Below are 11,639 nucleotides of genomic sequence, written 5' to 3'. Positions count from 1 at the left end.
ATAGATATAAACACATAGTTGTATATGTAAATATATATGTATGTGTATGTGTGTATATATATATATAAAACAACTACAATTTTGGAGTTGCATAAGTGTATCGCAGTGGTGGTGGGGGGCATGGGATTGTAATTCATTTCCAAATTTTTATCTATCTCCTTATCATCATCAAATGGTCTAATGCAGCTAGTATACTGCGTTTATTGAGAATTAAGACCACTAGGAGTTGACAGTTCAGATCTAGCAGCTGGCCATAAATAAATATTATTAGATGTTCTCCCAAACCTTAATTCCATATGGCTATAAATTCCCTTGGCCATGTGAAGAAACAGATATCAGAAGGAGTCAATGAGATAGTGGTGAATGTCCAGAAAAAGAGGTAGGATATGGGTGACATAAATTCCTTTATTATTATCAAATAAAGGGGCCTACACTAGAAACCATATGATGCCACCATGAGATCTAGATGGATATTAAAGGCACAGAGCGGGAAAAGATATAATCAAAGTATATTAAAATGTACTTTCACTAAATCGTTACTGGTGCCAGGCTGTATCGGCCTTTGCCTTTCCTTCATCACGTGTAGAGAGGAAGCTGGTATGCACGGGCGACTGTGGTTTTCCATACATAACCTTGTTCGGACTTGTGCTTATATATATGTATTGGAGTAAATGTAAGGACAAGCAAATTAGGCAATTCGATAGAGAAAAGTGTACATATGTATACATATAAAAAAGTCTGACTTACAAAGAATAGGAATGATATCGGGGAATAAAAGAGTTGTGAAGGAGTTTTACGAGACCAACAGCTGCTTCGGGTTGGGGCTTAGTAGTCCAAAATAATCCTTGTAACTTGATTCCATCATCGGATAATACCAGCCTCCGTCTTCAGGTAAGAATTTTACATTTCAGGTGCTGACAACAAAGGAGTTTAAAGAAGGAATGATTTAGAGAATACGTGTCTCTAATCTGTCTGTCTGTCTGTCTATCTATCTATCTATCTATATCTATCTATCTCTATCTATCTATCTATATCTATCTATCTATCTATCTATCTATCTATCTATATATATATAATATATATATATATAATATATATATATATATATATATAATATATATATATATATATATATATATATCTATCTATCTATCTATCTATCTATATATATATATATATATATATATATATATATATATATATATATATATATATATATATATATATATATTTATAAACGACGGCCTTCTCTCAGTTTCATCTGCCAAATCTACTCAGAAGACATTAACCGACCCGAGACTATTGTAGAAGTCCCTTGCTGGACCTGAAGCAATGAGGTTGTGGATCAGATATGCCAGTACCTAATTTTTTCACACCTTTTAGTAAATTCGGTAGTATACATGAAAACAATATCTCATGATATTAGGATTCGGTTGTCAGAATAGTAGATTCTATATTTTCTAGATATATTGATAACCTAACTCATTATCGGTAGTAATAGGAATTGGTGATGGACATACATTTCCAATAGATAATATTAGTAACGCGAAATAGCTTTCAGTAAAAAAGACAGCCGTTTCAAAAAAAATTCTATTGTTTTACACCAGTCGTCCATTACTTTATAGAAATATTCGCAGCTATTTACAAACAATGTTAATTGGAAAATAATTGGGAAACAAAATTGCTTCAATTCGCTGAATCAGATCTTTTCACAATCAAATCCTTTGTTATTTATTCAACTATTTTTGTGTATTTTCGTTCTCTCATTGTTGCCGTTTACTTTTTTTAATATATATGTCCCATTCAATAGAAAATTATTTCATTACAAAGGTATAGAATATAGACAGATTGATTAAAAAAAAGAAATAATAATAATAATCGTAGTAGAAAACCATTCAGTCTGCGCATTCATCGCTTTCATCCACAGAGCCGGAAATCGTCATTGTTGTCTGAATTAACACTTGCAAGTTGTGCCTTCAGACGACATAATTTCTGAAATCGCATATTGAAATGCTGTAAATTCGGGCCACAATAAACTAATGCAACAATAGATTAATACTAACATTTCGGTTCTATTTTATGCTCAATATATATATTTTGTACCGTGATAGATTCAGTTCAGTCACTAAATCTTTATTCCCCTTTGGCAAATTTGTTATTATTAACGTGCGGCAAATTAAGCGTCTATCGTATGTAAACGCTGACATTTTTGGCACGTTTCCAACATTGATTGAGCGATTATAGAACAAGTGTCAATTTTTTTTTTTTCCTTCGTACTTCAAAAATTTCTGTGTTCTGAAATTATGAAAATTGCAGATGTTTTCAGATTTTCAAAAAAAAAAAAAAAAAAAAGAGAGACAAAAGAACTAAAACTACAGACATGTTTATTATTCTTATTCATAGTAACTACAAATAAAGTGTTATGTTGCGCGAATTGTTACAGCGCTGGATAATTTACTTTGTGGTATTTGCTACGACTCTTCCTATTTTGAGCTTGAGACCCGCCGAGATTAACTTCATAATTCGTCGTTTTCATCACCTATAAATATGAATTAGCAGTCAAGTACTACTGTTGATGTTATCCGCAAACGACTTCGCGCAAAAGTATTTATGGTAATAGGTTTTGAGGCTTGGTGGAATCGTTAGAACATCAGCTAAAATGACTTCTGTCTTTTCTCCCGGTTATTTTGATCCTGAGTTCAAACCCCACTGAACTCAGCTTTGTATTATATCTCTCCAGAAATTGTGATGAAAGTAAAAGTCTAGTACTGGGTTCGGTGGTTGAGAAAAAGCACTTTCCTAAAAATTACTTTCTACTAAAATAAGAAACCAGTATGGCGGACACTCCCGTCGTAGACGAAGTATTAGAGTGATCGAATTCATATTCTGTGTATTAACTCACTTCCTCCATCAAATCGACGTTGCTTGAACAGGTACACGGTGTATCACGAGTCAGGTGTCGAGGTGATTGTTGAGCAACAGAACATACCTCTCCACTCGGTCTAGGAAATGAACCCACGGTCTTGAGATCGTGAGTGCAACACCAGAACCATTAGACCATGTGTCATCATGTAACTAATGGCTTGTTTCCATGGTACCTTAGTAATTTATTTTAACCATCACGCTTCCGTAAAAGAAAAAGAACGATAATGTATCTTTACCTAACGATGCTTTCCTAATAGAATGCTTCTAATGCTACGCACTAAAATGAATCCATAACCTCCAGTCTTCCTTCTCAGCAAGAGTTAAATCCAAAATAAATGGCGATTTTTATGAGACATTTGTAATTATCCACTGCTCATACTTCTCACACTGTGGATATGTACTACACAGGGCCATGAAATTAGTGAATTAGGCAACTATTTGACAGTCAAATGCTTTCAATATGCATATAGGGCATACACACATGGGAGATAAATATTCTGCATGGAAAGCTGTCAGTTTCCGAAGGCTTTCGTTAAAATGAACTTAACTTTGGTAGATTCGTAGAAATTGCTTTTCTCACCAGGATAATATGTATGCTTTCAAAGCTGTGGAATATCTCGGTATGGCGTGTCGTCAAAAGTAGACGGAGCTACTACATCACAGCAGCACTGTTTGGAGCATCTACTGTCATATTCATAATAACATTCCCTATTGAATTGTCATTATTACTGATGTTGTTGCTGCTATTGCCATTGTTGCTGTTGTTGTTGCTGTCGTTGTTGTTGTTGCTGTTAGCTCGCTAGCAGCGGTAAACTTATCGACTGCGATATCTTCTTTAAATGGTGGAGATTCTATTGATTCGTCTTCATTTTTGTAGACAACTTGATTAGTTTTCATTTACACTGGAACGAACTTTCATCTACTGCACCTAATTTAATTCATTTTTCTAGAATGAAATACGAAATCACCCTAGAAATTCAAGAATAGAAATCATCTAATGATATACCACTTATCAAGGATAGCCAAATCGGTGATTCACTGCATAATTTACAAAAAAATCCAATAATTTATAACCCTTTTACTCTATGAAACATTGTAATGTATATGACGCCTGATTTTGTCATGTTATTCATGGCTATACCATAGTCCTCACTGCAATTACCAATATTCATCTATTGATTCAATAAACTTCAGTTGTATTCAAGTATATAAAAGAAAAAGAACCTGAATCCATTTCAACTTGAACTTCTAGTTTATATTATTTTATTCCTCAGTCAAAATAAATAATCGTATAATGTTGAGAGATTATTGAAAAGAAAAAAGAAAAACAGTAGACACATATATAATGCGGAATGCATTTCCAAAGTCTATATTTAAAATACACATAAATAAAGCAGTGCTTCTTCAATAGAAGGCAGCGGTCTACACAGTACGAATGTATATATGTTGCAAAGTACACCCTGAGTTCGAATACTTCTTAATTTCATATTACACCCCACACTATGTAGAAAGATAAAACATGGCTAATATAGTATTGAAAATATTTGTTAATACGTAGTGAAATGATATATAAATATAATGGAATATATGTGAGTATTTAAAAACTCAGATATGGCTCTGTGGTGAGATGTTGCTTACCAATTACATGGTTCCTCGGGCAAGTGTATTCAACTCTAACCTCGGTTCGACCAAAGTCTTGTAATTGGATTTGGTAAAACTGAAAGAAACCCGTCATATATATATATATATAGACACACGAGGGGTGCATGAAGAATTTTGAGCCTTGAAGGCCTTTGAGGCTTGTATGTGTGTGTATGTGTCTGTGTATATGTTTGTGTGTCTATGTTTGTCCCCTACCATCGCTTGACAACAGATGGTAGTGTGTTTACGTCCCCGTAACTTAGCGGTTCGGCAAAAGAGACCGATAGAATAAGTACTAGGCTTACAATGAATACGGCCTGGGGTCGATTTGCTCGACTAAAGGCGGAGCTCCAGCATGGCCGCAGTAAAATGACTGAAACAAGTAAAGAGTACGTACACCTATTGCAGAGTTCCAAACTAACAATTTTGAAAGGCGTATAGGAATTATGATATAAAATTTTATTTAACCTTATTACTTCGATATTTGAATATATGTAAATATTAATATATAGAAATATTATTTTCTACTCTTGGCACAAGGCCCGAAATTTTGGGGGAGATGGCAGTCGATTAGAACCACTCCAGTAGGCAACTGGTATTTAACGTATCGAGCTGGAAGGATGAAAGGCAAAGCTGACCTCGGCGGGATTTGAACTCAGAATGTATAAACAGAGGAAATACCTATTTCTTTACTACCCATAAGGGGATAAACACAGAGAGGACAAACAAGGACAGACAAACGGATTAAGTCTATTATATCGACCCCAGTGCATAACTGGTACTTAATTTATCAACCCGAAAGGATGAAAGGCAAAGTCGACCTAAGCAGAATTTGAACTCAGAACGCAGCGGCGGACGAAATACGACAAAACATTTCACCCGGCGTGGTAATGTTTCTGCCAGCTCGCCAGCTTATTTGGATATAACTATTAATCAGCAAGCTGGAGAGATTTACAGTTTTAATAAAGATAAAATTTACAATTAATATTTATACGCACAAAAGAAGGCCAACGAGCAGTATTGCTAGCACGCGGAGCAATATTCTTAACTACATTTTGCCTGTCTTTACGTCCTGAGATCGAATTCCGCCGAGGTCAGCTTTGCCGTTGATACTATCAGGGTCGATAAAATAAGAACCACTTGAACGCTGTGATCGTTTTAATCGACTTACACCTCCCCCAAAATTGCTGGCCTTGTGCCAAAATTTACTATCAATATTTATACGTATATGATGTATAGAAAATAAGATATTTGCTCTTGAATATTTTTTTTTAAATTTCCTTATATAAGAGCCCAAAAACTGAGAAATGCATTCAAGAAGACTTACAGGAGACATGTTGAAATGAAGAAGGATAAATATCCATCAATCAAAATCCGTGCTAAAGTGTGAAAGGCAAATTATGTCGCTAGCACTATTGAATCCCATGAACATTATGCGATTTTTTTAAATAGCACCAATACCATTCTCATGTAAATATAATTATACAAACTTACTTCTAAGAGAATACATTTCTTATCAAAGTGCCCCGGGGGAATTATAATTTACACATCCGACTCACAACCATTGACTATTGTATTGACATACTATTCCCGTAAGTCAGAATATATATATATATATATGTATGTATATGTATGTGTGTGTATCGATATAAGTGTAAAGAAAGTGTAAGGTTTATGCTTATATTACTAGGAAAACATTTTAGAACGTTCATCCCCATATAAATGTCACGACGCCATATTTCATAGTAACTTCCAAAGAATACGTAAAATGAAAATATCAGTGCTTCACTTCGTGACAAAACGAAAGCTCACACACACACGTACATACGCATATGCAAATATATACAAACATATATGCATGAATATATATAATATATATATATATATATATAATATATATTATATATTATATATATATATTATATATATGTAGGTCCCGGGTTGATCCGGGGTTAACCACAGTAAGTAAGTACTCATAGCAGTAAAATATAGCAGAGTAAAATTAATTTATTATATGAAGGAGCTTCTACAGGACTAGTACTGTTCATTCAAGAGAAATCTTCAGGAAGCTATTTAACAAGAATTGTATTAGCATTTATACATTTAGCAGGTTTTAAAGGAGTGGTGGTGGGGACTTTTTGGGGGTAGGCATAGCGCAAAATATCATACTTGGGGAGTGGTCAAGGAGTCAGTGGTAAGTTAGATGAAAGAATAGATAAATAAAAAAAAAAATAAAAATAAAAATAAAAAAAAATAAAAAATAAAAAATAAAAAAAAAAATAAAAAATAAAAAAAAAATAAAAAAAAATAAAATAAAAAAATAAAATAAAAAAAAAAATTAAAAATAAAAAAAATATATAAAAAAATATAATATATATATATGTATATATATATATATATATATATATATATATGCATATATTTTCATCACGATTTATATATGAATAAAATATATAAATAGTGGCAGTCCCAGGAAAGAGAAAAATGCTACTGCTATTTAGCACCAGGAAACACCGTTTCCAGTTGGATATGTGACAGAAGCGTTCTGTGTCCTTACGTTTTCAAACAGGGGAGATAAGAACTGCCACCCAGCAAACTTAGCAACCAGAGACTAGTTTCAGAGCCATTGCTTTTCATCAGTTTGGAGTAGCTTAGCTTGCTAGCGGTCGATGCTTCATCACCTTTGAAAACTTATTGTCAAGTGAAATATATTCACTGATCTACAAAATTAGAAATATTGCATTTCTAAATCTCCCCGAGAGACATATAAAGTTGCAGTACGATAAAGTGGCGGTTTTTTGCCAATTTACTGTGGCAGTTCCAAGAAAGGGAAGACTGCAAAGCTACTCCAGACTGATGAAAGGCAATGCCTCCAAAACTTGTCTCTGGCTGCTGGCTTTGCTGGGAGGAGGTGCTTAACTCCCCTGTTTGAAAACGTAAGGACACAGAAAGCCTGTGTCACATAGCCAATTGTAACGGTGTTTCCTGGGGCTAAATAGCAATAGCAATCTTCCCCCTTTTCAGTGACTGCCACATTAAGTTGGCAACAAACCATCGCCATATCGTGCTGCTACTGTATAAATCTCTCTGAGAGGTTTAGAATGCAATATTTCTAATTATATATATACCTGTATTTATAAGTATAAGCACAAATATATAATAGTGGTTTCAAATTTCGGCAACATGTCTGTAATTGTGGGAAAGGAGCTAGGTCGATAACATCGATCTAAACACTCAATTGGACCCTTTTATATCGAATGAAAAGCAATATAGACCGCAGTAGGGTTTTGAATTCAGAATGTAAGGACGGATGTAATAACGCTAATCATTTTGTTTTCGGCGTCCTAAAAATTCTGCCGTTTCGCTGCCATACATATGCCTGTACTACTACTACTACTACTGCTGCTACTATACTACTACTACTACTACTACTACTACTACTACTACTACCATCACCACCATTACTGATGATGATGATGATGATAATGATGACGACGACGAGGTAAATGAACGGAGTGTTTATTTCAATGACCTACAAATGTAGACGTTTAATTTTCTTTAAATATTCGAACGTAATACATTACATATTCAACCCTAATCCCAATTTAACCTCATGACCTATATGCTCCTAACTTACGCCATAACTAATATATATTTTTATATTTTGTTTTTGCTAATTCTAGTCTCTTAATCATAATCTACTTTTCCATTTTAATTTTTTTTTTAATTCTAAACGTAGTATATTATATATTTACCTTAATCACTTTCATCCTCAATATTCTTCATAGGGCTGTTACTTACGCAACACAAGCAAAGTATTAATTTTCAATGTATAGAACCTATTTATCTATTTATTTATTTATTCATAATTTCTATATTAGGTCTCTCTGCATTTGCTGAATATTCACCTTTTTTGTTATACATACATACATACATATATATAATATATATATATATATATATATATATATATATATATTATATATATATATATATATATATATGTTGATAAAATGGTAAGACAATATATATATATATATATATATATATGATAAAAATGGTAAGATAACATATGTATGTATGTATATATACATGCAATTCACCTAACTTATATTCGGTCAAACTAACATAATTTATAATTTTCTTGACCACTTTTCATTTAAACTCTAAATTCATAATTTCTGCTTCAACTCTTTGGGGCACTCCCATTTTTTCTACTTTTGCATCTTTTATCCGTTGCTGTTTACAAACTCTAAGGTCACAGAATAGGTCTGCTAGCCAGTAGGTGATTTATGCTATCCTACTATTTGTCACACTACTTCCCTACCACATACATCACCAGGTCACGAGTATCCTTATTATCTTTATCCCTTAGCAATTGTCAGAGTTATCAGTTTAGTCGATTTTTCTCTTCCGTCACTTTCGTTGCTGGTGAATGTCGTCTGGTGGTCAAATACATTTCTCCCCATCCCACCCAATTAGGTACCAGTGGCATGGTTGTACTAACCGACCGCTTTGAAAAGACTTACTCCAGATAAAGCCTTTGTGATATATATGGTCCTACGTAGATGCTTCTTCTTTTCTTCTTCTTCTTCTACTTCTTTTTCTTCTTCTTCTTCTCCTTCTTTTTCTTCTTTTTCTTTTTTTACTTTTATTTCTTTTTCTTCTCCTTTACTTCTTCTTCTTCATCTTCTTCTCCTTCTACTTTGTTCTCTTCTTCGTATTCTTCATCTATATCGTCCCCCACATGTCCTCTACGCTTGTTATTCATCCCCTAGCCACACTCTTATTTGCTTTTTGCTTCCTCCCTATATAAACCAAAAGACAATCCTGGAGCACGCAGAATGAGAAAGCGCACATTTCATGCAAGTCTCATGAAGTTCTATTCTAATACCTAATGCATTACGTAAAGTTTACTTTCGAAATTTTGCATAAACTAGCGACTCAGAGTCAAAATTTATTAATAAGGTCTCAAATGCATCAGTGAAAAATCTTTATGAAATAAATAAATAAAAGGAAATTGAACTGGTGTGTTACATTCAAGCACTTATAACTCTCCCCAAACACACACAAAAAAAAAATTTGTTTCAAAACTCGAATTCAGATTAGGAATCTTGCAAACCACATATAAAAACGAAATATATATATATATATGTGTGTGTGAGTGTGTGTGTGTGTATGTGTGTGTATATGTGTGTGTGTGTGTGTGTATTTCGCTTTTGGATTTGGTTTGCAAGATTCCTTGTGAGAGTTCGTGCGTTGAAGCATATTTTGTTGCGTCTGGATAGAGTCATTCTCTTTTAGTGCCTCATTATTTAACACACCGGTTTAGTTTCCACTCATTCACTCATTTATTTCCCAAAAAATTTTAGTTGCGTCTTGCAACATTTTCAATAGTCCTTGAACACCGATGAAGGTGTTAAATAATGAGGTCCTAAAAGAGAATGATTCTCCCCAGATACAACAATATATATATATACTTTTATTCAGCTGTGGAACTCATACGCGCGCGCGCGAGCACATGTCTCTTCCCGGACACATCAATAGATATATATGTTTGTGTGCGTGTGAGTATGTGTGTTTTTGTGTGTATACATAGGTATATATATTCTATTCAACTGTGGTACTGTGGAATGTAATAATTGGTTGAAAAGAATGGCAATGATGTGTAATGGTTGAAAAGAATTATTTAATGTATTTATGTGACAGTATATAATATGTGTGTATAATGCTTTGCATTTTACTTTTACAATTTCAGGAAGAAAATGCCCGCGACTATCGAAGGACAAATGACAATCGAGAAAACTCCAAGTTATTTTATTACCAAAGATGTTCCAAGAAGGATATATAACATGTCTAAAGATATGAAAATCCTGATAATTGTACGTGATCCAGTAACTCGTGCTATTTCTGACTATACCCAGTTGGCCTCTAAAGGAATTACCAAAATGCATCGCTTTGAAGATTTAGCGTTTCTCAATCTATCGACACGTATTGTTGATACGAGTAGAAATATTATACGCATTGGTGTTTATGCGAAATACCTAGAACGATGGCTCAATTATTTTCCATTGTCACAAATACATTTCGTCAGTGGAGAGCAATTGATATCAGACCCGGCTCGAGAACTTGGGCGGGTGCAAGATTTTCTTGGCTTGAAAAGGATAATTTCGGAGAAGCATTTCTATTTTAATGAAACGAAAGGATTCCCATGTTTGAAGAAATCGGAAGGAAGCGGACACCCTCATTGCTTAGGGAAAACGAAAGGGAGACCGCATCCAACTGTTGATATAACAATACTTAAACGCCTCAGAGATTTTTACCGACCATTTAACGAGAAGTTTTATCGTATGGTCAATAGAGATTTTCGTTGGCCCTAACCTTAAACAGTCATATTCTCCTTCATTCTCATTACCAACATCTTCATCATAAATGTAATCAAAAAAAGTTTCTCCGTTATCGCTGTTGTTTTGAAAGCACAGCTTTTGTAGTTGGAATATTATTTTTTCTATGAAAAATGTAATTGAAATCTGTGAAACAGGAGAATTATTCAAATGAATAACGTGGTAGTGGTTTGGTAACCAAACCATGGTACAAATCCATATCTTTTCTCTATTTTGTTTCACAGAACTCCTTCAGAAACGTGTCTTTTCCTTCCTTAGAACTATTTTCGGTAAACCATATATATATATATATATACACTCACATGTACATTTATGTGTATGCGTATTGTGTGTATATATATATATATATATATATATATATATATATATATATATATATATATATATATATATATATATATATATAAATATGTATATATATATATATATATATATATATATATATATATATATATATATTATATATATATATATATATTATATATATATATATATATATATTATATATATATATATATATGTATGTATGTATATGTATATGTACGCGTATGTATGTATATGCATATATGCATATATGCATATTTATATATAGTTTGTGCTTGAAATGAAACAAGACTCCTGACATATGTTTTCCTGTAGTGTATCAAAAGGATATAACCTTGGAGTCTG

The 11,639-nt window shown here is 33.2% G+C and overlaps 1 protein-coding gene across 1 annotated transcript in view; it reads left to right on the top strand.

Moving 5' to 3' along the window:
- Positions 1-11,117, top strand: part of LOC115213910 — a 101,070-nt gene extending 89,953 nt beyond the window's left edge. The window contains exon 2 of the mRNA XM_029782887.2: positions 10,325-11,117. Within this exon, the coding sequence (XP_029638747.1) occupies positions 10,325-10,946 (622 nt within the window). The 3' untranslated portion in view covers positions 10,947-11,117. The remainder of the gene's footprint in view (positions 1-10,324) is intronic.
- Positions 11,118-11,639: the final 522 nt, after the last annotated feature.

The sequence above is a fragment of the Octopus sinensis genome, linkage group LG7 (genome assembly GCF_006345805.1).
Source record: "Octopus sinensis linkage group LG7, ASM634580v1, whole genome shotgun sequence".
Lineage (NCBI taxonomy): Eukaryota > Metazoa > Mollusca > Cephalopoda > Octopoda > Octopodidae > Octopus > Octopus sinensis.
Note: the sequence above shows the minus strand (reverse complement) of the source record. Positions and strands in the feature narration are given on the sequence as shown.